This window comes from Athene cunicularia (genome assembly GCF_003259725.1).
Source record: "Athene cunicularia isolate RWA chromosome 12 unlocalized genomic scaffold, athCun1 chr12_part1, whole genome shotgun sequence".
Classification (NCBI taxonomy): Eukaryota; Metazoa; Chordata; class Aves; order Strigiformes; family Strigidae; genus Athene; species Athene cunicularia.
Genome location: NW_020799116.1, coordinates 5,072,437 through 5,098,559, shown reverse-complemented (window position 1 = coordinate 5,098,559; position 26,123 = coordinate 5,072,437). Strand labels below are relative to the sequence as shown.

Below are 26,123 nucleotides of genomic sequence, written 5' to 3'. Positions count from 1 at the left end.
AGCAGAAAAAACCAATATATTTTTTTTCCAATAGAAGCAGTCCTTAGTGATTAAGCAATTGGGATTTGTCAATGGCATAAATGATTAAAATCTTAACAACTGAAACACTGATTTTAGAGTAATTCTTGCATTTCTGCACCACTGGTTGAAGAGAAGCACATCACAGCCTTGATTTCACTTCCAGAAGATTTGGGAGAGTCCACATCTTTTCTGCCTCATAGCAAAGAGTCTGTTGTCTCCGAAATACGCCTGTGTGCAGTGAAGCACACCGTTTTCTCTAGCCCCATATGTTTTTTTTGGCTCCCTTTCCCTGGGGTACAATAACTATGCGAGATTGTGGTGATCAGACACACAGTTGTCACATATGGAAAATGCAGAAAGTAAAACACTGCGAGATTAGCATCTCCCCGGAGAAGGAGCAGAGACAAGGTCTGGAATGCAAAGATGACGCAAGGGAGAGCATCCCCCTGCCCGGAATCTTTTTGCAGAGATACTGACAGTGAGTTATTAAAGCAAACTAACAGGATGCAAAGTCCACAGCAGCAGCGCCTTATTATCAAGCTGGAAGCATAAAAATATGCCAAGAGATGGTCCTGATTAGCTGGGTTAAATGCTTGTTCAATCTCCACTGAACAAAATACCAGATTAGTTTCTGTAGAAGAAGAGATGTCTCATGAGATTTTGACACTCAAAACAGGTTTCCTTGGTTATTAGTTAATAAACCTCAAGCAGCTTCTCCTTTATACTCATCTAAAAGCAAGAGGGGGAACCAGATCACATAATGGCCTGAAAGCATGGATGCATTTTATTTTCACGTAGAAGATATTGCCTTAGTGTTTAGTTAATACTGCCTCCAATACAAACACAGAGCGTGCATGGTGGTCAATGGGAGTGCTGGGAATAGCTTGGAGGGCAGTGTTTGGCCTCTGCTCCTCTGAACGCCGTCTAGCACGGGCAGCATCCCCTGATCTGTGATGACAGGCGAGGGATCTGCGCTGCTCCGGAGCAGCTGAGGCAGGGAGAGAAGGAGCAAGGGATTATTGTGGAGGGGCAAGTGATTGCCTCTGCAGCGGCTGGCTGAAACCACCAGGACAGTGACAGAACACAGGAAAAACCAAAGGTGAATGCAGCACATTCTGGGGACACGCAAGAGCCCTGTCCCGCCTCACATGCTGAAGTGACTGACATGTTCATTGCTCCCTTGTTTGCTAGGGATCTACTCCTTCTTCCAGGTGTTCCTGTTGGTTGAAACAGTGTGTATTCCCTCTCCAAGGCTAGCCGAATTTATACTACATTATTTCTGTATTCATCTAGGAGCAGTAGGCTCCTGTTTTTTTTGCAGCTACTTCCTTCTTGGGTCATTACTTCCTAAAGCATGATCAATTCGGGGGCACATCGCTTGAAATGGACCTGGAGGCCCATTTACTACTGTCAGAGCAGGGTAAACCTTGTAACCTTGTCCTCTGGGTTCCTCTCCTCCAGAAACAGCCTCCCACAAACAGGAACTCCACAGAATTTATTAATGGAGAGGCCTACAGTCCCTGCAGCCACCCTACTTTTAGGCATAGTCCTTAGCTAGTGGGAAGAACAGGCACGATTGAACAGGAGTCAAACCAGTATCTGTAATGGATCTCTAAACCAAGCTGCACAGGACATGGCTTACTCTTTATCAAATGCAACCTGGATACAGGCAGCCATTCACCATGCTCCTCCATCACGGGGCGGTCTGCAAATAACTCCCGGACAAGGATCCAAAGACAGGAAATGATCCCTTTCACTACCTCTGTACATTCATTCTCACTTTCAATAGAAGAAAAGATGCTTCAGATTCCCGTTGAACTGTTTTGCATGTTTTCCAGGAGACACAATCAAGATTGGTTTCTGCTGGCACCAAAACTAGAGTATGTATGCAGTCAAGTGTACTAGTAACACATGGCTCTGCACTTTAAACTAGCTTCACTATTCCTTGGCAAGCATTTGTCACTGTCAGAATTGGCAATGACTCCTCAGAAAAGAGCTGCAGACTACGAACAACAGAAGCACTGCAAATCACGACCATGTCACCAGCAGGGCAGTGGATGGGAGCCTGGACAACAGCTGTCTGCAGTCTGCACTGCTCTAGCTGGGGTCATCAGTCACTGATTTTTATGAGCAATAAAACTGACTCAACCGTTAAGAAGAAAAAGAGAAGAGAAAACCACATGAAAAAAGCGAACCTTATGAATATGAATAAGTGACCAGCATGGAGCAGCGATATTATGTTCATTGTATCAGAGGGGCATCTGCATGTACTCGTTTTCGGCCAGAAAATGGCTTCTATTGCCCCAATTTTCTACAATTATTTTCCTTCCCAGGTCTTAATGCTTAATGATCAGAATTCAAAAGCGGAGTTATAAAAGAACCTACGCTATGCTGGAGCAGTAAGGCAGCGAAGGCTGACCGAACTTGAGCTATGGGAGGATATACAAAGCCGGAATGCAGAAAACTCCAGAGAATAAAAGAAAGCTGAAAAAAAGAGGGAAATTTCCCTACAATAATGCAGATTCTCCCTCCCAAAGATGATTTGCCTTCTTCCCACAAAGCAATTTCTGCCTGTAATCTTCTTGAGCAGTGTTAAGCATTGCACAGATGATAACTGGAGAGGTCTAGATGGCACATGGATGGCTGTCAGAAGTTCACAGTGTGCCAAGTCCTTGGCATCCTTTCCTAGCCAGATCGGTGAAATGTAGACTGCCCTTTTCAGAGGACTTCCTCTGGGCAAGGAGAAATCTTTTTTCACATTAGGGAGTTGTTGCACACCCACACAGTCCTGCAAAAGCTAAAAGGATCCAAATGCTAATCACCAGTCCAACCACATTTCCAACCACACATTCTGCAGCATCATAGAGAAATAAAGACGGGAAAAAGGCTGGGAAAAGACAGATGGGAAAAAAAGAAGGTGGACAAAACTTTTGAAGCAGTATTTGTGATGAATAACACACCCACTAGTAAAACTGTCCATCTGAAAAACTAATCTGCAAACAAGATGAGGGATTTCTGACACAGAAAGACAGCTAATTTAATATTTATGGCCTAAATTTGCCAGCTGACTACACAGCTCTCCACAAAATTAAAAATCCTCTTCTCCTGATCCTCTGAGATCCTATCCTCCACCAGAGACTAGACACCCATTTGCATCACATATGATACTGAACTCAGACATTCTACAAGAAATAATAATTTTTAGAAGGGTATTCAAATAATTAAACAGTTAAGAAATAACAACACCAAGACAAGCTGCTTTCAAGTCCTCCCTCCCCCTTCATCAGCTCTGTGACCAGAAAGTGCCCAGGTGGCCAGTGCAGAAATGCACTTAGAAAGCTCTTTATCTGCACATTTTAAGTGGATAAACCTTAGTTTAACTCAGCACAAACATTTTCCACGCTTCCTTGTCCCATCTTCCTGGTGTCCCTGGAGAACACCGAAGGCAATGGTGAAACCTTATTTGGGATGACACTTGGCCCTGTAACACTTGGTAGCTAATTACTCTCCTGGTGACCTCTGACAGGGCTAGCAGCATCAGACCTTCCCCTCCTGCTTTAATCAATACTCACAACAGCTGTGTTGGATACACTCAGCAATTTTAGAGATGACTGAATGGGTTTACTCATCAGTATTTTCTATTGCAGGAGAACAAGCTCCCTGGTTATATGCATTACCGCTCAAACCTTTAATGTCTTCAGGCAAAAATGGGGTTGAGAAACCTATAGGTGGTATCTTAAAATGGTTTAAAAATTAGGCACGGTTTTAAAAGCCAAAGGGAAGCCTGATGTACTCATTTTCCTCTCCCTAAGCCAACTATTTATTGAATGCAACATTCATAACAAAGACTAGAAAATCACAGAGGAAAACAAAGACATGCCTCTTCCAATCAAATAATACCTTAGGCAGTTCCTATAAAATGTGTACTTCCAATGCCCTAAACATCATGTAATATTAAAAAGGAGCCTAAAACTTTCTCACAGAAGGAAGCTAAATTTAACCAAGTGAAGAGTTGTTCTGTAATCACAAGAACTGCAGCAATCAATGAAGATTGCCTCTTACTAGAGAGGAGCTTTTATAGTAGCACCTCTAAGAACTCAAAATTGGGCATACTTGATATTATCATTTCGGGACATGAATTCCCTTTGGGATGAAATCTCAGGAAAGGAAAGAATGAAAACAGGGTGGCACACTGGGAGGTTAAAATATGGGTATTTTTAAACACTAAGTGTAATTCATCTAAACTGAAATTGTGTTACAAGAAAACTAATACAGAGATGATCCCACCTAAGAGAGGACAGCAGAAACTGCATCTCTCTTTGAAACATTTACCTAAACGTTCCTAATTACTCCTACCTAATTACTCTCAAAATGGAAGTGTCCTGTTTGTGAAAATATTCTTTCCTTCCTCCGAATCAGGACATCAGGGCATTCAATTGACTATTTTAGATATCTCAAGCCACAGCCTGGGATCTAAGTCTAGCACAAAAATATGCAAAAAATTTAGGCACAGTTTTTTTCCTCTGTTTTGATGGCCTTGCCCATCTTCAGGCAGAAATGCCAGCTTGTTACATACAATGAAATACTCCATGGGAAACTGCCTCTTTCTCAACAGACATGTCCATGTGCACCTGGACTAAAGCTGCATGGGAGAACTAGGAAGATTTCCCAACACTGCTGGACATATTTCACCTTTAGCTTATTTGAGAGCAGGATAAAATATTAAAAGTGTGATTATTTCCTTTCTCTTTTCATCACCGTGTATTTGGGGGGTGGGCTTTTCTCACTGGCCATTTCTAAAAGAAATAGCTACTTAAAAATTTTTATGGTCTCCCTGTTAGCTCTGTTTAGAACACAATTAGAAATGGCACAAAAAGATACCTTTGGAAGCCCAGCACAAAGGAAAAGAAAAGAGCAGCTGGCACCAAGAGCAGAGAAGCAAATTATTTAGTACCTGGCAGATAATGAGAACACTGAAAACACACTACTTAATGCTAGTGCTCTGACAGAGCTACGTACATCACCTCATCACGCTAATACAGACAGACCGGGTGGCAGCCAGCTGGTCCTGCTTCTCCACCCATCTCCCTGAAAGCAAAGATTTGTAAGCTGCCAAATAATAAACCTGGACAGAAGTCTTGAGGATCATTAATCCCGCTATCAATCAACCCATTTGGAGATTTGCTTCTTGCTGTCGCTGATACTAACCTGGTAGTGACTTGAGAGCTCTGGGGAAGCCTGGAGTGTGCGTGTCTGAGGAATTGCTTTAATGAGTTTCTTGCATTCAAAGGTTAACAAATGTGACAAGGAAACACAAATATCAGAGACAATAAACTACTATCCACTGAACCAAACCACTGAGAAATACCACGTCGTGTGTTCTGCAGTGGTACGCTGAATACATCTCTAACTAGCTCTGTAAAAATACCCAAGTCAGACCCCAGTGACCCATCTCAGATGCCAGGAGACGTGCAGGCATGTTTGTGCGAGCTCTGCCCGCTCCAGTACTCCTTATCTGCTGGGCTAAGGGCCCTGGGCATAGCTCTGCATTCATAGAGCCAGACCCCAGCGCGGCAAGTTGTATTCGCCGAAGTGGTGTTCTGGTTAAATCGGACAATCAGTGTGGTGTGAACATATCCACCGGGCTCCCTTTGCTAAACACAACGGACCCACATCAATTAATACATCAGAATGAAAAGACCTTGCCTCAGTAGGATCCTTCCAGGAGCATTTACATTAAACAGTGCAGTATTTTCTGTGAGAGTGTTTCTAAAAAATAAATAGCATCAGCAACAGCAATAATATCAAACAAATGCAAAGATAATTGATACTATAAGAAAAATCTAATTAATACCAAAAAGCAGTAAACAGTATTAAGCATACTTAGACAAAGTAAAGAGGCACAGTAAAGAAAAACAAAGTATGTTTTAAATTACCATCTCCACAAACCAAATAAACCTTAAGAAAAATTCTAAAAATACTATAAGCAAGTAACAGAGGTAGAACCCACTACGACGTGAGGCAGAATGGACTAGAAGGATGATCCTGAAAATGCTTGAAAGGAAGTGTGGAAGAGTTCCCTTTTCAAAATATTTATTAAGAAAATGACATCTTTGAGGTTTCAGACCTATAACTCATTCAAAGCTCCTTGAGTTTTAGTGTCAAGGAAACACACATTTATTACACAAAAAGGAATCAAAGTATGAGGCACGTCAGAAAAGTAACCATGAAGTCTATTAGCTGTCTCACAATTACATATAAGTGTCAAGAACTGAAAACTCATAAAATAATAAATGCAGAAGAGACTTTGCCTTTAAGAAATCAGTTAAAATTATTCTGAAGATTAGAAACTGCTTTCACCCTCATGACAAACCCTTTTTCAGTAAGTATACACTCGGGCAAATAAACTATTGCTTTCCCGTTGTCTTAATCAGTGTGTAGAAGCAGCTAATAACAAAACTAATCACAGGAGGAGAACATTTTGATTCAAGATAAAAGTTCATTGCAGATAAGCCAAACAGGAGATATTCAGTCAATCTATGTTAATTATTAGATCCCTTAACACCAGATACAGTTTAATATATTTTCTATTTATAGACTGTTATCTTTATTTGCACTATTTCCAAAGCTTTAATCTACCTTTTATTAAGCTCTTTATAACCTTTCAGTGTTGATAAATGTGGGACTGGGGAAAAGAAGAAAAAAAAACCCACAAGAATTGCAGTTTGCATCTTCGCAAAAATATATGAATGCTTCTTAATGTATGAAGAAGCGTGCCTGGATCCATCAGGCACTTGCTCAGAAGCAGACAGTGAAATGAAACACAAGCTCTTGGCTCAGTATTTCCTTTTCTTGAAGCTCATGAAGTGACCTGGCTGCACAGGCAGACACACACCATCCTTGAGGAACGATGTCTGCTCCTAGGTGACTTGTTCAGTCCTGACACCAGAGCAATTCCGATTTATTTTCCTCCTGCTTTATTTATGCATTTCATTTCCACGTTCTGATGCGACCTTTGGTGGGGCTGTAGCTGCCATTAGTGCAGCAATCAGTAAGCTTGGGAGTGGGCAAGACAGCAGCAATCACCATGGCCAACAAGATGTGTTCAGGTATGTAGGCAAAGGGAGATTCCAGTGGCGGCCGAGGTCCTGCTGTTAGACCCACTCTAACTATTTTAATCTCTGCTTGTAGCTGGGAACTGTAGTAACAAGTTCCTGTTTCATTCCAGTATTTTAATTCAAGGACTTTTGTGAGCTAAAAATGTTTAAAATGCAGACTAAACAGCAGAGTATTTTGCCGCTATTTCTGGTAGTTTTGTCCCAGACATTTGGTTTCAGATCTGTGATTTCCTGTCGAGAACACACAAGTGTGAAATACTTGTTGATCCATTTATTCATTTGCCTCCTGGCTGATCGTAGCCATTTTGACAGAATGGATAAATGGATTTGCTCCTTTTTGTTTTTTTTTTTTTTTCACATGCTTCTCCATGAGCCTGGAAGCACTGCCCCAGCTTCCCAGATGCTGTGCTTAGGTCTTTATCACTCCTATACTCTCACTGTACACCCTGTACCCCTGTTTTAGAGTGGCTAAGCCAATTTCACACAATACCCAGGTTGTCGGAAATGCCACAAACTCACGCCAGAGCAGCTTCTGCAACTCCATCTGCCAGATAAAAATGATACATAATATTTAAAGAAACTATTTTTGAACAATTCAAACCCAACAAACACTTAACGTTACTCTTCAGCGATAGATAATTGCGCTTGGTTATTCCAGGCAGCATTTAACTATTTATCTACGACGTATCTCAGCAAATCATCTATTTTTCCAAGTCATGAACAAACACTGCAATTTGAAAAGGGAACAACCCTTGGCTGTTCTCACAGAGGAAAAGGCAAAGGTAAGAGCTACAAGCGATCAGGCAAACTCTGTAGCATCAGCGCACGCTTTCCTATGCAAAGCAATTTCAGCAGGCGAACAAATGAGTCACTTTCCTCCAAGAGACATGTAGCAGAACACAGCGCATTTAACTGATGTGCCCTTTTATTGCAAAACGTACCGTCTTCCTCTGGTTTGACTAGAGCAACGGGATGCAGCATTGCCAGGAAAGAGCTGAAGAACGCACACTTGGCACCACATAGTCACTAAATGTTGATTCATGGGAATTATGAGACATTCAAGGGGACAGGTCTCAGGCTCCAAATTATGCTCCACTTCTGTATTGCCCCCGTGTGATTATATCAAGTTTGCTTACAATTTGCTACTCACTCTTCTAATTGGATTCCTGCAAAGGGCAGTTTGCTGTGTCACGAGCTTGTCACTTTATATCCTGCTTAAACTCCAAACCACTCAATTAATATTAAATCCCATTTATTATAAAAGCATTTGTTTCTACCCATATGATGCTATCAGCAGCCATCTCATTAATATTTATTTCCACAAAGTGGCCCACTGATGTTAAGATCTCAGATACAGCTAGTAACTTTAAAATGGGAAAATATGTGAAGACAAGAAGGTCAAAACAGAACATGAGCTATAACAGAAAACTTCCAACCCATATGAATTTAACTCCTTCTCCACAGAATGCTGAGTAAATACAATAGGGTTGGCAGACAGCAATGACAATAAAGTTAATCCAGTCACCATAAAAAAAAAAAAAAAAGAGGAGTGAGGTTGCCAATGCATCTCTCTCTGGGGTGGGGAGTTGCTATCTGGTGCACCAAGAAAAAAGATGCTGGAAGGAGGCACGGAAGGGGAATGCTCATCTGCTGCCTCATTCCCCCGTGAGCTGAGCTGTCTACGTCGCAGGCTTCAAAAAACCCCCTAAACCAGAGAATGGTGGATAACCTTAAACCCTGGGCTACAGTTGGTTTAAAGCCCCTTTTCTTCAGCATCCTGTCCTGTGCTCAGCACACAAGGAATCAGCACAGCCTGTCCTGGCTTGACAGTGTGAAGTCAATGGGACCCCACGCTCGTCATCCAAGGAGAGAAGAAGGAGAGGGCTGCAGACAGTCTAAATTGTTTCCCAAAATCTGGTATAAAGCTCAGGGATTCTCTTGCACGCTTTCAGCATAAGGAAGCACTGCTAAGGAAAGAGAGTATATCCAAGTTCAAGCTCAAATCCTATAGACAACACTGCAACCCACCGAAATCTCAGAGTCACAATAAAGCACAGACTTTTCATTTCCCCACAGGCCTAGCTGCAGTTTGGATTATCACAAATGCTGGTGGAATGGGAGCATTTCTTCTGTGTTCAGAAGCACCCAGCTGCTTCTCATGCAGAATGCTCCCGAGAGTGAGATTATACATTCAGACATGGTGAGATGAAGCAGCTGCCGAGAATGTATATCAAATACTGTGATTTCTTCTCTTCTCCTCTCTTATTCCGTGCATCTCAAATAAAACTAAGCTGCAGGGACAACAGGTCTCTTTCTAGTAGTCTCCACCTATTCCTTTAAACTATACCACAGGGAACTTGTTCCATGTAGCTCTGTGGATAACAAAACCAGCGATGTTGAACTCTAACCTTCTGCTACCACAAAGAGCTAAATTAATTCCCTACAGCACATCAGCACTGCTTTGAAAAGGCCCAGACTCTGCAAAAAACAGATGGAAACTAAACTTATGGGCCTTTAAAGATGTCAAGCATTTCCTCACAGTGATGGCATAAGAACCCTTCTTCTTCCCATCAATTTTTTTCCTAATCAGAGCACACATGGCAACTCCCTGTGTGGCACCACTCAGGGCTCACCCCATCAACATAAAACCTTGCGAAATGATCACCTCGGGTTTACCACTGGGATAACAATGCTTTTATACCTAGAATTAAAAAGATGAATTGTCACAGCCTGGTAAATATGCAACAAGCAGACACCTAACTCCAATACTATTTCATTGCCCCTTTTCTTCCCACATTCACTACAAGGTCTGGCTCAGAAAACCAGAGAAAGGACTCCTGTTGCACTGTTGTCACCTTCATGCTTTTGCTTTCAGGGCTACTGCTCCTGCAGATTTCGGAGCAAAAGCACGTTTTGGACAGCCGCAAAGCCAAGCCTGCAGGCTCCTGCTTTGACAGCCAAATACACTCCACTGAGCTGCAGAGGCTCCCAAATTCTCGTCTCCACCATCACATTATGTTTTTCTTAAAGCTGTTTGGGTGAGGACCTGAGTCAAGTCACTCTTTCTCCCCCAAAAAGCTGATTTGGCATTTTTACCATCAAGAGGGTGGTGCAGTTGTGAAGTGCCCAATCATTTCTGAAGAGACATCAGGGACCTGATGCCAAGTCCTTATTCGCAGATGACAATTGTTACCGTAAGCATAAGAAAAAGGGTTCTGCCCTGCTGGCTGCAGCCAAGCGCTCCACACGAGCTGGCTTTGCAGTGATAAATGTCACGTTTACAATGGGTTTTGCAACATGAAAGTCCACAATTTGCTTTCCAGGGACCTATGCTTGATTATCAGGAGAGTTAGAAGCATTCACTGAAGTCTAATGAATAGAATTAACACATAATTTAAACAGGGACTAATATGTATGCAAATGAGAAAAAGTTAAAAATAAGAGTTCAAGCTATAATTTCAGAAAATGTAGACTGCATCCTTATGAAATATGAATGTTTCAATTCACCTCATATCTTTACATCTATGTTAGCTGCTTTGCATGTGAACAATAGGGTGCATCCAAGCCATTTTAATTTTTATATTTGAACTTGGATTTATAAAATGGATTACATTGAAACATGAATAATATATACGCTAATTAAAAACTCCATTTAATGACATAAATAAAGACGAAGACCAACACAGGCTAATTTCCATTTGCAAATTTCCTAATTACTGTATTTTCCTTTGGAAAGCAGAAACTTTATTTCCACAGTCTCAGGAAAAAAAAAAAGACAATATTTTCTTTGCTCAAATTATTTTAAAAATCTTTTCAACTTTTGTATTCTTTAGGATTGATACAATTACTTTGCCTAGATAGATTCACTATTAAATATCACCCAAGTCAAACTATGTTGATTTGTGTATGCAAAAGGTGTTATTTAATTATTAGTTATTAGATTTTTCTCTAATAAGGTGTTCTTGTTGATAAATATAAGGTGTATACACCCCTCAATATCACAAGTAAATGTCTCTGATGTCTGATAGGGTGTTAATCTCTCTCTCCCTTTGTAGTCCCACTCCCCAAAATTAGAGAGAACAAGGGCACAGGCCAGGTGTACGGTTTCAGTGAGACAAGGCATTATCAGAAAACACGACTACAACCTCTGTCATGCAAAGCCTTCAGAAAAGCTTGCTGAAGAATAAACAGATTGCAGAAAAGGCCCTTTTATGTTAAAAGACTTGTCTGTACCTATAACCATGAGGAAAGTGGTGAAAAATAGTTCATTCAAATGAATACGAAGCCTGTAATGATATCAGGGCCAGGAGAATCTTTTTTTGCGGTTGTGTAAATGTTGGTTATGTGGATAAAGAAGCCCAGATTCAGCCTTAACTCACAAAACCAGCATTTGCAGGCTCTGGAAAGCAAACTGCAAAGCAAAGCCATTTACTTCCTGATTGAAATAGCACCCTGAATGCTTCAAAAATAAGGAGCTGTATGAATGGGAAAAGACCAGTCACACTGGTACATTTATGTCCTAGGCCTTTATTAAAAAAATAAAATATATATATATATCAAAAAAATGACAGATATGAGGACTGCATCTTCACAGCTTTAACTTCATGTCTGTAATACCAGTTGGTATTACCAATGAACACTGAAATTTAGGAAATTTGTAGGGCTCTGAAGAGCAAACGATCATCATTCTGAGTTGTGAAGTGGTTGGAAGCCCTCAGGACTGCCAGCACTGTACAACTGCTCCCACCTTCCCCCCTACCACCGCTGTCGGGAGCACGGCCTGGGAGAGGCTCTGCCTGCTCCCACCTCGGCATCCTCCGCCCTTCACGTTCCTCCTCTTGGCGTTAGTGGAACCGCGTTGGGGAAATTAATACCTTAAGAAAACCTGGAAAGCTGCTGGAAAGGTTGCAAGCCAGTTTACTTTGATCACTTCTCTAACAGCATAAAATCCTCTTCGCTGACCATCCGCTGGTCTCCCAATGAACTGTGAGGTTGGCAGATGTGATTTCCCACAATGGGTTTAGGAGATGCACTCCCTCTGCCTGCCTTGCAGAGGGCTGTTCTCTCACTCCCAGTCAAACCCCACATTTAATGCCAAACATCCATCAGCAGGCATAAACTCCATTCCCTATCTCCATCCACTTCTAGTGAGGGATTTGCTCCAGCTGAGGAGCCCCTTGATCACCAGCCTCATGCCTGTGCAAAGGGAATATATCCCTTTAAACAGGACTTGGAAAACCCCCATCTGCAGGGATTCAGGGGTGTAGCCCTGAGTCCAACCTCTGGCATGACAGAACATGCCTTGATCCATAACAGCTTAAACCATATTTGACATCTCTACAACTACCTGAAAGGACGTTGTAGAGCGGCTGGTGCTGGTCTCTTCTCACGGGGAATTAGCGATAGAACAAGAGGGAATGGCTTCAAACTCTAACAGGGGAGGGTCAGACTGGACATTAGGAAAAAATGTTTCCCAGAAAGAGTGGTCAGGCAGTGGAACAGGCTGCCCAGGGAGGGGTGGAGTCCCCATTCCTATGTGTGTTTAAGGGCCGTTTGGATGAGCTGTTGGGGGATGTGGGTAGGGGAGAGCTTTGTGGAGTCGGGCTGAGGGTTGGACTCGATGATCCCGAGGGGCTTTTTCAACCTGAATGATTCTGTGATTCTGTGATAAGCTCGTGCTGCTACAAAACATGAGGAATTTTACCAGCACTCACTGAAAACTTTCTGATGGTGGCTGAAAAATATCTTGAGAGAGTGAGTTGCTGTGCAGAAATATATATGCATTTAACTGATAATTTGATCAGAAGGAAATAAAAACCAGATTTGAGCCTTCAAGGAATAGAACATTTGTCATTATTGAAAAATATTTTGTTGTTTGGTTTTGTTTTTTTTTTTTTTTTAAATAACAATAATTTAAATTGGGCTTATTTCTATTACTTCATAAACGTCACTTTGTAGAATATTTCAAAATGTTTTTGTTCTGTTTTGGAAAACACACCACCAAGATTTCCAACACACCACCAAGAACCATGTGACCACACATGTGACCTACGCCTGTTTCAGCCTAAAAGTTTGAACTCAAATGGATATTAACCTGTAAGTCAGGAGGGTAAAATACATGCCTGTTCATAGCAATAGAGGAAATGCTTCCTTTTAAACAAAACTTAATGAATGAACATACTTGCCCCATTTGTAATAGCAGCACAACATGCGTCGTGCATTCCAAGGCGCTGTTTTTTCCCAAATTGCACAGGTTTCAAGAAAATTTTTTAAGTCCAACCCTGTTTGTTATTGTTTTATGAGTCTGCTGATTCCTGGTATTTATCCAAGCAGTTAAGATTGCTGAATTGATTTAATATTCTTACCCTGTAATTTTACACTCAGACCACATCCTGCTGTGAAATAGCTAGTGCTAATGTTAGTCCAAATGCTGCTGTGGGACTCAGGACAGCACAGGGCCCTTCAATAGCTGTATTTTATGGTTACAAGGAGAGAGAAAAAATATAATTTATCAGGTTGCTGTGGTTAATTCACAGTTTCACAGCAGAGGTATACTGTTCCCTCTGGGTACATCTACTTGTATTATAGGATATTTCATTCACAGTTTGTCCGACATACCTCTAGCTCTGAACCTACCAATTTATGGGAGTGAATCTACTCCAGAGATACCTGCATGCACTTTAACACATACTCTTACGTACTAAGAATATTATAGAAAAGATATAAACTAGCAACAGATCAATAGAAAACACAAACTAGCAACAGATCAAACAACAACGGGTTAATAAATTGTTTCTTTGAGCTGAGAAGGGGAACAGAAGAAGAATACATCCATTTTCTTAAGAAATAGTCTTTTTTTTTTTCTTCCCCAAGTGATTTAATTTCACAGAACCATTTGTGAAATCTGTTTTTCTTTTAAAATATCTATCATAGCTTCAAAACCCAGAGTTCAAAAATTTTCAAGTTGTCTAAGTTTCCTGTAGAAGAGCTTCAATAGACCTAACAGATGAGTAGGAGAAGCCAGTGGTACCTGGCATCCTCTACCAGTGTGATTATCAGAAAACCCATACTCCTCGTGGCATACTATTCATCAGCACCTAGAAACCAGTTTTTAATGCAGCTTAACGAGAACACTTGAATATTTAAAAACTATTCATTCAAACCTACACCCTGTAAACTACTACCTTTAATCCAGTTACTACAGATAAAATCTTGCTCTTTTTTCTAACACCTCACCATTACAGAAGCACTGGGGAAGGCATTTCCAGAAAAAAAAAATGTCTTCAATTAATCCATTTAATTAGTTCCACAGAAATAGAACAGAAAGATCAATTGCAGCCATGCTGCAGATCCCTCCTTGCCTCACCTCAGCTGCCCTTGCTTGCTCCCCTTTGCTCATTCTGCTGAAGAAGGTATTTCTGGAAATGTTGGGGAAATGTTGTTACATCTCTAAACAAAGTGATCAGAAGCATGTCAACAACAGTTTTTCAACTTGTTGCCAAGACCTTTCCCTAAACTTCATCCCCTGTGGGCAAAGCATAACCTAAACATCTCATTTGGGTTACACCATATATCTTATGGGACATATCATATATCAAACTAAAAAAAGTATAGGTTTTTTGTTTGGGAGTTCTCAAGGTCACCAACATGATATTCTGAATTCTAGTCTTCCACAGCCAAAGCATGTATTCTCCTGTTGTTTGACTTACGATTGCATTCTTGACATTATCTTTTAAAATAAAGGTGATGCAGATCTGGGCTCCCACTGAGTTCAATGGCCACATCCATAAAAGTGCCTACAGAAAAGATATTCACACAACTGACCCGCATGGTTGTACTCTTAACTCTTCCTTACTTTTAGGCTCCTTGCTGCAGGAGAACAGATGGAACAAAACTCCACACAGATTTTTTTCTACCAACCTGTGGGTCTCCTGACACAGTTGCCCTCTGCCAGCTGCCTTTGCAGTTTCCTTCCTGCCCCTCTGTATCTTCCTTTCACTCCCTCTCCAAAGCTACAGTCCTCCCTCTCTCCTCCCTCCAATTCTTAAATGTGCTCCTTTATTGGCTTCACATTATTCACTTTAAACATGATATATTTAAACCGTGTCTTCCAAATGCTTTTTCAGGCTTCTAGTCCGTGATTTACAGGACAGTTTATCACACGACACCATTCCACATGCACATGTGCTTTAAAGCTCGCACCGCAACGCTGTGGAGAACATGACTCGAAGCTCCCATGCGTGATCAGTGACTCCTGTGGAGCTCCTGACGAATGGCTAGTTAACCTTGTTTTGGAACCTAGAAATGATGGAAATTCTGTAGACCACTGCTTTATTGTCTTTCCCATCATGAAGCTTTTTCTAATGTCAAACCTAAATTTCTCTCTTGCTGAAATTTAAGCCAAAGGCTCCTCATCCCCAGCGCAATGAGTGCAGAAGATCACGCGTTCCTTGCAGACCCCTCCCCTGTGCTAGAGTACTCGCTTCCCCTCTCTGCTAACAACCCTGGCTTGCCCATCTGGTCTCACCAACTTCCTCATATAAAAAAGGTGTATCACACAAGAACAACCATGGTCCTCTCTTATTTAGACCTTGAGATACACCAGCTTGCTATAAATCTCTATTTGCTTTCTGTTTACAGGACAGCTGAGAGGAGAACACTTCTTCATGAAATTCAGATGAAGGCTGAATGTGTGTGACACAGGAAGAAGCTGGCTTCAAATACCTGGCAAGAAGTGACTTGTTATTGGAATTGCTTACTCTCTAGAATCCATTTAGGGTGATACAGGTTCCGTCATGCAGAGATGAATTCAAGGGCAAAGTCTGATTTAGCTAATACCAGTTATTCAGGAGCCGCTCTGCTAACATCAGTGTGACTGTTCAGGTTTAAACCTGAAGCAAAACCTAGACTGTGCTGTTCCCTTGAAATGGGACATTCCTGGCTCAAAATGTGGTTACTGATTTTTGATGTTGCTCCTGATGCTGTATAATTAGAAGTACTATTTTCTGAGCTTCATAGATACCCTGATAGTTCTGGAAATCACCACTGATCTGCATTTCAGCTTGGCAAATCCCTCTCCAACTTCTTTCCTTTCTCAAGACAAAACTGTTCCTTTGTAAAGTGGCAGCTTGCTCCTGGCCTCAACAGTGAGGAAAAGGAAATCTTGCAGAGTTCTGGTTTGCAAGAAAAGTAAAACTAGTGTTAATTAAAGAAGAGTAAAAGTAACAGGCATATAATGAGAGAACATGCCCCTTTCCACAGTCTAGCTCTTAACAGATCATCCAGCATGCTTAAAAAGCAACTTTCCATCTGCAAATCTGTCTCTCTCTCTTTTTTGTCTAATGAGCATGAGTTAGTCTGTTCAAAAGCCCAAATGGGCATCTCAGGGCCAATTCAGCAGCAGGGGGTCCGTTACTATAACAACTGACAACTCCTGTGATTTCTGAAAGGCCTTAAAGTAGCCAGTTGGGAAATGGTTATAGAGCAAGGAGTTGTGAAGGGATGGGCGAGGTGTCCAGGCCTCCCCTGCGCACAGCGGCGCTCCTCTGCCTCAGCCCCTCACGCGCAGAGGGAACCCCAGCACCCCGGCACCCTTGGAAAGAGCCGGGCCAGAGACTTTTCAGCTCCCTGCAAGAGTATAAAAGCCCACGAGCCGACAACGGGAGGAACAGCACCGGCACGCTATGGTTTGGCGTTAGCAGATCTCCTCGTGGGCTCTCCCCGCCTCGCCCCAGGCTGCACGTTGCTGGATGAAAGAGCGCAGATGCTGTCAGAGAAGTTTTCATATTGATTTTCCTTGTAATGGAAGAATGACGAGCGCTCAAAAGAACGATACCAACAGCTAGAACAAGCAACCGGCAGCTTCAGGCTTGAAAGCAAGCTGCCTGCCGTCGGCACAAAGGATGAGCTTGGTTCCCCAAGTGGGATAAGAGGGAGCTGATCACAGGCCTGCTCCCCTTTCATGAAAACGAGCAGCGCTTTGAGGTACAGCACACAAAAGGGCCCGATATTTCAGTACCTTTACCTCCAGCACTGGCAAAATCAAACACAACCTGGATCTTCTGCAATAAAAGCTGAAGTGCTTTTCCTGCATTGCCTGGGTTGAGGCAGAGAGAGATCAGAGGGCTCTGAATCAGGCTGGGCTCATTCCGCTTGTCAGGCAGTGATCTGCCCCAACCCTCTGAGGCTGTTTGTCATCACAGAAGACTAGACGTGGCCATTTCCAGCAGAAAACAAAGGTGTGTCCTGGTCAGTATAAGCAGGGCTCATCTGGTCACGAAAAAGGAGATGGAAGCCACAAGAGGTTTCAGGCACGCCACTCACCTCCATGTTTCCCCTCGTCTCCCTGTGGTGTTGCCTTTCTCCCAGCTTAAGAAATTTCTTGCCCTTGTTGGCTAACTCTCCCCACTGCCTGTGGTGCCATGAGTTGTGCTCTGGGGCGCTGCCATCCTTGGGGATGAGCACAAGCGCCTGGACGTGGTCCTCAGGCATCACTGGGGGCAGCGTCAGTGTGAACATCCCCATCCCTCCTGCTCATTCCTGCCTTGTGCTGGTCCCTTAGTTATGCTGTCTGGTTACTACATGAACCAGACCGAAAGCTAATCTGGCTTAAATCTGGGCATGAAAGCAACTCTTTTTTTTTTTAATTTTTTTTTTTTTTTTTATTTTTAAACATGGATTATTTCTCATTCCAGCTCCTCACACGGTTGTACAAACATTTGCATTGGTATCACTGAGGGCAGAACAAGGGCAGGAACGGAGGAGGCTGCTTGAACCACTGCTGCTGAAATAAATACTCATGCAACTGCACCCGAGGCATTCTTAAAATCAACACGCAGGCTCTCAGAAAGTGTTACCACCTAGCATCCTTCATGACTGAGAAAATGAGCAGAATCACGAATATTTTAGAGTAAGTTGAAAGCAGCTTTTATCATTGTAAGCAAGCAATTTTACAATGGTCTGTAAATTTGCAATGTTCCTTTTTCAATCAGTACAGTAGATGAACAACACATTGTGTACTCATAAAATAAAAGCTAGAGATAGGCTCAAATAACAAATTCAGCACTTTTTACAACCTGCTACAGGCAGAAGTTCTCTTTTTTTCCCCATTGAAGTTTTAACACTGTCTTAGCTATGGAGCTGTGCAAGTTTCCCAAAATTTAACACCAAAAGGCAGTTTTCCAAGACATGGTTATTAGACGTGGTAACTGCAAAAGTTTTGGGTCTATTTCCGTATTACAAACCGATTTACAAATACGGCTGACCAACCTTCTTCAGTGCTATTTTACCAGTGACAGAACTCGGATCCTGAAATATTGAACACCTGAGCTTGCTCCCAGTGAGTTCTTTGCCACCGAGTTCAACACCAATACTGTCAGACCGTAAGTGACTTGGCCCTGGGTCACACAGAAAATCAATGACCGAGTCAGAAAAAGAACCCACATCTCCTGGTGCTCATTTCTTCTGCACTGCCAGAGAAGTACAAGGCTCTGCCACAGGACCTGTCCCAATGTTTCTGTTCAATTCAACAGGATGTTTAACAAAAACCTAGGAAAACTCTTACTGTCTACTAAATTCTATAGGGTTTTGCCTAAGGAAAATTAAAGGCATCTTTTTCCCAAGCTGTCTCATATACACACATGACTATAAACAAGCAATGCAAGCTTGCTTGCTCTTTGAAAGGCAGCAGCTGTGTTGTTCCAAAAATCCCTCCTGAATGTAAACATATTAGCACTGTATAAACAGCTTGATTTAATAAGAAATGCAATACAATATTCCCGCTTTGTCTTTGGGATCACGATGTTGATGGAGGCAATAATTCAGAGGTGAATTATGGTATCTGTTCAAAAGAAAGAAAAAGAAAACTCTCCAGCTATAGTTGTGAATTAATTTCTTCCTCTTAGCTGAAAATGAGAAATGGCTATAATTTAGTTCCCATTTAAAAGTTGCTGTTGGCTAAACTCTAAAATCTTAATTGCTTCTTAATATTCTCTCCTTATTTTTCCCTTTGAAACCAGTCTATAGCATTGTAGTGTTTAGATTAAAAATCAGAATGGAAAATAAACTGCGGAAGGTCACCAGTCACTCCTAAAATATGTTGTGTGTGTTTTTTTTGTTTTTTTTTTTTTTTCCTAAAATGACAGAACTTAATGTCTATCAAAGTATTTTAGTTGATTTCCCAACTCTAGTCACCCTCCTGCACCTCTGTGAAAAAGAAAGTGGCACTGACCTCGGGTTTCCCTTAAAGTGTCAATACTTAGGACTTGTTCAGTTTGCAACAGAATAAAGGGGAAGTGCTAGAAAAGACATCTTTTGAGCCATATTATGGCTCAGCATGCTATAGGAACTTGCCTTGTTGCAAAAAAACTGAAGTCACACTCAATCCCTAAATAGTTTGGAGGTCACTACCAAACACACTCTGCAATTCTCAGAGCTCATGGAAAAGGCTGTGAGAATAACAGTGGCAAAGACTGCAGACAATCCAAGCCAAATTTTAAACTGACCTTGATGAACTGCAGAGATCTCATGATACTGAGTCTGGGTATAAAATCACAGATGCATCCAAATGCCCAGAAATGCAAAAATAGTGTGCTTGGGAATCTTCCACCTCTCACTGCACATGTTTTAACGGGTTCTAGATGAGCTAGTAGTGCTCCAGTGAAAGATCCTAAATTCCCAGTGAAGAGTTCTCAGAAATACTCAGTGGTTGTCCCTACAGCACACAATTTCAGGAACCAGTTCAGAATGAATGAAAGCAGAAAAAGAAATACCACTGTACAATAGCAGAAGTCAATGGTGAATCTACATGTTGAGTAAAACGAGGATCTGGTCTCTTCACCTCTTCTTTCTGCTAAGGTTCAAATTCTTGACTTGATGCTAAAAGAAATCAGTTTCAAGCAGTAAAGGTCCTGGGAGCAACAGCCCCCTTCATCGTGCTCACAACAACTCAAGACCAGCCAGGGCAGCTTTTCCTCAAGAGTAATCAAAGACACAGAGAAGCAAACTTAAACTAGAGCCATCATTGTCCCTCCTGCCCAGGAAGCCTAACTGTCAACCAGCCCCAGCGGACGTCGTGGCTCATGGTCATCCCATGATGGTGCTCTCCTCATTGTTCTGGGATAAAAGGCAGCGCCATTTTTTGCAGCTTCATTATGCTGACCTAGTTTATTTTCCACTCTACCAACTTAAAATCACATAGCCCTCTTTGCACAGCAGTGCCATTAAAAGTACTGAATTCAAGAAACTTTAGTAGAAAGGCAATTCAGAGCTGCTGCTTGCCTGCAAGTTCCCATCCCTTTTCATTACCGAGATGGCCACCACGCTAAAAAGACGGAAGTGACCCTTTCTCTTCAACATCAATCATATTCTTTCGCCATTTGTCCAGGATCCACATGGAAAAAGAACTAAGAAGAGTAAATTACCTCTGCAAATAAGGGAGTCTCATTCAGAAATGGCACAGATCATTTCCAAATATATTCAATTACAAGAAGTCTCTAATGAACACAGCATGGAAACTCAACAGATAAAGAAAGGAGAAGCTTCATCAAACGATGACTGCTTCCTATCACTCTCCTTTTCAAATAAAGGGAACAGAAGATTAAGCTTCCTTACAACAGAACATCATCACAAAACTTATTTCATTGCTTTATCACAGAACGAGTTACAAAGGATCCAAACAGAGATAAATGCTCTGCCAAACCTTCACAAGCAACTTCCCTAACTCCTTATTTTGGTCCCTGGATAATAGGGCATCGATGCAACGCAAACAAGCAGAAGGCTTCTCTCTGCTTCATTGTTCTACTTCTGTCACCTCTGGTCTCAAATCATCTAATCCCACAAATGCTCAAACACGGAAAAAGTGAAAAATATCATTTGTTTTACCCTCAAAATGTATTGCCAAAGGGTAACTATGTCTCTTCTGAATTTTCTAGTTCTCTGGGTTTTGTTTCGTAATGCTTTTTCTCACACCAAAACAAAAGAACTGCAGTGCAAGAAAAGACCCCTTGGTCCAGCACGCCTGTCCCCTTGAGGGTATTCCTTTCACACCAAGTGTCGCTCTGCTGTGCACTTCAATACCACGTTTCCCTTGCTGAAAAATCTGTCTCAAACTCGTTCTCATGCCATTTGCTTTGATGGCGTTAGTTAGCAAATTATTCCATGTGTTGCCCATTACATTTTAAGCTAAGTATTTCTTCCTGAAAATCCAGGTCACCGTTCCTTTTAAACTTGTAAATTAGACTCCGCAGTGTTTGAGGATCTGTTTTTTCCTTGCTTTAAACACACACAGAGATAAACATTTTATTTTTCCTACGGAAAGGTAATCACACTGAAAAGGGCACACAAAATGCTGTGTTGCCACTTCAGTGATATGGTCTCCACGGTGTGAAATGTTAATGTGAAATGTTACTGTGTACGATCTCTGTTCTAGTTATTTGCTGATTTATCCTAAAACACGTTTACTTTTTTATTACGCTCTCTGTATTTGTTAAAAAAATCCTCAGAACTATGAAGGTAGACACGGGAGATTATTTTGAAGCTACTATACATGTGCTCTCAAGTCTGTTTATTGTTCCTCAATTTGTTTCTTCATATTTATCAAAAAACTTTGACTGCTACAGAACACACTTTCCAAGTCTATATTAAATTTTAATCTCCACCCTTTTTTTTTTAGATCAATTATACATAAAAATATTGATCCACTGCTGTCAAGGGTATTAATGACTATGCTTGCAATTTTATGAAGCCACTGCTTCATATTATGGAGAGTAGATAAGAAACAATTACTGTCCATATACAAAATAACAATCATTACTGGAAAAGTAATTTGGTTTCAGCTAAAGCTTTGTTCATGTATTTTCCTTTATTTATGTGTATTTTTGTTATCACAAAGCAAATAAAAATTTTATGAGGTGGATGGTTAGAAATTTTGAAGATAAAAAAGTATTTAAATTTAATTAACATATCTTAATTTTAGACTTGAGTTCAACATTATAATCTATAATAGAAGCCGGTATTTATCAAAAATTAGTCTCTAACCATTGGTCACTAAGCCAGTACTTTGCAACTTCAATATCTTCTCAAGGATGGTTTTGTTTCTCTTCAAGCAAATTAAACACTAATTTTTCAATTATTTTTCTCAATGCATTAGTGAAATTGCAGGAAATGGAAATGTTTTCCAGACAATGAGAGGTACCAAAATTCTTCTTGGTAATAGCTGTTAGCGTTTTATTTTACAATCTTTCCACCTCAGAAGAGCATTTTGTTTCAACACCAGATAAATATTACTAACCCCTCATGACAGTGCTTCAGGATATACCACACCCTTCAAGGCCTTGCCCAGTGTGAATGTGAGCAAGTTTAGACCTTCAAATGAAGAAAACATATTTTGAAGGATAGGACACTACAATGGGATCTTCAGAACCTTTCCAATTTCAGCTTTTGTGCATATATCACTGCAATTTTATTCACTGTCTTACTGCAATGATGTTAATTACTCACAAATGTTAATAGAAATTATTCTCACAAGACTACTGTCATCTATTTATTAATATTCTTTCAAACGTTCCCAGCCTCAACGATTTGGCCAATTAATTGACAGCAAAATGGGTGTATTGAAAAAAACAGCTTGGTATTTTTTTAATTAATTCTGCAAATATAATGATCAATGGACTGCTATTTCTCATTAAAGCTACTTTTCTCTGTCCCATCTAATCAGATATTGAAATAATTCCTAAATGCCTCCTATGAGGCTAATCCCTGGTTAATTTTCACTGCCAGACAAACGAGGTGTCTTTGTGTTCTGGTTCTGGCACAAGAAGGTGCTGCAGGCTTTAATTTATTCTAAATCAAATGGCGATGGATTTGTTGCTGCTAGTCCTCATCTCTACCACTGAACCAACGCCCACTGGTGTAAAGGACAGTCTCTCTTTGTAAGAGACAACCTTTACTTTGAAGACCTCGCAGGCTGCACTTCTGAACACTTCACCAATGCTAAAGAGCTTCCACTCAGAGCATTGCTATGTAACGTGAAATGAGCTTATCTCTCTTTCCTGAAGTACAATCAAAGGAAGAAAAGAACTGCTTAAGATCACGCAGGAGGTCTGTGGCAAAGCCACCTGTGGAACCAAGTCTAGTCTCACTGGGCTTTTCTCCCACAGCCACCTTTCCTGAAGATCAGACAAAGATACCTTTTTATAACTGTATTAGAGGGACTAATTGTGAAAATATTTGTTGGCATTAGAGCTGGCTCTACCATGCTAGAGCTCTACCAAGCTCATTTTCATGACACAAAAATCAGTATTTAAGACATCTGGATAGTTAACCAACAGAGCTGTTCTTGCATCCAGAGAGTTACCTAATGCATCTATCACCGTAACATCTAATAAAATAAAAAAACCACAGGACACTTTAAAAAAAACACCACCTGAAATGTGTTTTAAATCATAATCATTTTCCTATCAAAAGGAAACAGGCTCACCTCCAGTAGACAAGCACAGCAATGAGAAGAATGAGGCACACGAAGGTCAGTGCGGAGACCACAATAAGTGGGATGATCCATTCCATTTTACCAGGGGAAGGTCTCGTGGCCATGCTGGAGCTGTTCTTGTCAGCTGTGCGTTAAACACATAACAAAAACAATCAGTAAACTGGAAAGAGAATTACTGTATAGAAAAATGTGTAAGCGAAACAAATAGTTTGTCCGTTTTGCAAGGTATGAGTAAACAGAGCAAAGATCTTCTAACTGCAGGGTGGGACTCCATTTGTCTTTAGTCTGAGACATGAGAGCACAAAAGTATGGTGTTTATTGCCACATATGGCTTGGATTTTACTACTGCCTGTAATTACAGTCTCATAGACAATTTTAGGGCTCTACCGTGCAAGCACCTATTATCAGACGTGGAGTACCCCACTGAGACATTTCACCACGGTAACAGAGTAAACGTTTTGCTGGGTCATCAGTGTTTGCAGATAAATGCACTCTGTTTCTCAACAGTACAGGACAGCCCTGTTTCCAAAGCTCAGTGTAATACTTCACTTCAGAAATAAATTTCTTGGTAACTATCTTAAAATAAAAAAATCCTCAACATGTTGGGTGTCATGTCACATCATTTGCAGAATTGTCACAATCTGGTGAGTTACTGCATACGAAAGCACTTTTTAGCATATGGATTGTCAAGATGGATGGATGAATGAATGAATAGGATGTGTTGTAACTGACAGAAGAAATCATTATGCCACAGCTTTTGAACAAAATTAAAGTTGGTCAATATCCTGAGATCTGGCCGAGTAACTCCGTTTTACTTTCCGCATGACATCTCGTTAAAATTACCGTATCATATATAAGACGAACCTAGAGGTTCTGCAAGTACCGGAGCCAATGAGCACAGACACTATCAACGTATTTCAAACGACATCTAATTTGTGCAAATTCATGTAGACTTGACAAATAAATTGTTTTAGACAGAATGATAAAAGAAAAATACAGAAGCGGATTCTGTATCTTACTCATGTTTCCTAACAAACAGGCGGTAGTTGATCAATACCTGTCAACAGGACGTAATGGGAAAGGATTAGTGTAAACAGCTTCAGATTTCAACGAGGATTGAAATGTACACACTTGACTTCTACTTTTTAGCCTACCTGAGTCTTTCCTTACCAATGTGCTTCCTTGCTCTCGTTCAGTATTGTATTATCATACCTTCTGAAACTGCTGCAAATCCTACCAGAAGAACGTAATTGCCTTTTCACCATAGGCAGGGAAAACACAGATAATTGGAAGTCACCAGATGTCACATAATATGAAGTCATACTCTATTTTAATAGCATTTAGATTATACTCCTCCATAGGCAGGAGTAAAATTCAGCTAACATGGAAGTAAAGGTTAATTGTAAATGCTTTTGCCTGACTGCTGAAAACAGAGCAAGGCTGCAGGCTGCTGCAAGCCCAGCAAGAAATCTTTCTACTTTTAAGAACTAGGCTGATGGAGGTAATGCCCTTTAGCAAGCAGCCTAAATGAGGTGCTAATCAGAGGGATGTTTGGGGGAAGTGAACGTGCACTTTGATTGAATGTCTTTGATTTCCTTGACTAGCAAAGAATAAGGAAAAGAACAACCCCAAAATTAGAACAAAGCCTTATTCTCCCTATTTGCCAAACTTGCAAAATCATAAGCCCCCAGGCATCGGTTTTTATCAGCGCATTTCAAATCACTTAACAGCATGAAAAAATTAAGCCTGTGAGGTAAGTGTTACTAATCAGAACAGTAAAAGGGACAAAGCAAAAAACCATGGGACATAGTAAAAGAGCCAAATAGTCCTACCACCTTATATCCATTAGGGTGTTGCTTCATTTCTCTCCAAGGACAGTATTCTGTTTAGCTTCACCTCCACATATTTCAACACAAAAACATATGTTTCTGTTTGCATGGGAGGAAAATTAAATTCCATTGTAAGCACAGCATGGGCTGGAGTCCCAACGCACACTATTAAATTCTGCAGTGCTCACGATGCTCCTCTTAGTCTACTGTGGAGAACACACTTATCGGACCCTGCCAACTCCCTTTACCACAGATGTGAGGATAAGAAAGCATTCAGTATGCTGAGTGCCAGAATAGCAAATGCCACTCCTGCATGCTGATGGCTAGCCCCGAAATTCCAGTTGGGAATGCCAAAGGAGTGATGTGCTCCAGAAAGAAGAGAGACAGTTCCTCTGTCAGATTTTAAGAAAAAGTCTTAGGTGTTTTCCACTGCTTAAGTGTTGAGAGACCTTAAACAAGCCAATGCCAATAAAAACTGTACCAGAATGACAGTTGGGGCCAGAAGTACAGCTGGAGTGCTGGCACCTGTCTCTTGAGTGTGATGGCAGAAGAGCCGAAGAAAAGTCAGCACACTGGATAACTTAGAAAAAGTTGAAGAAAACACACACACATGCAAAAGACAGATCTGGGCCTTTACAGCTTCCTGTTCTCGTACGTAACAAAATATTG

The 26,123-nt window shown here is 41.1% G+C and overlaps 1 protein-coding gene across 1 annotated transcript in view; it reads right to left on the bottom strand.

Annotated features, from left to right (window-relative positions):
* The window catches only part of PTPRG (protein tyrosine phosphatase, receptor type G), a 318,991-nt gene that overhangs the window by 47,074 nt on the left and 245,794 nt on the right, over positions 1 to 26,123 (bottom strand). Inside the window, exon 12 of the mRNA XM_026857419.1 lies at positions 23,617 to 23,749. Within this exon, the coding sequence (XP_026713220.1) occupies positions 23,617 to 23,749 (133 nt within the window). The remainder of the gene's footprint in view (positions 1 to 23,616; positions 23,750 to 26,123) is intronic.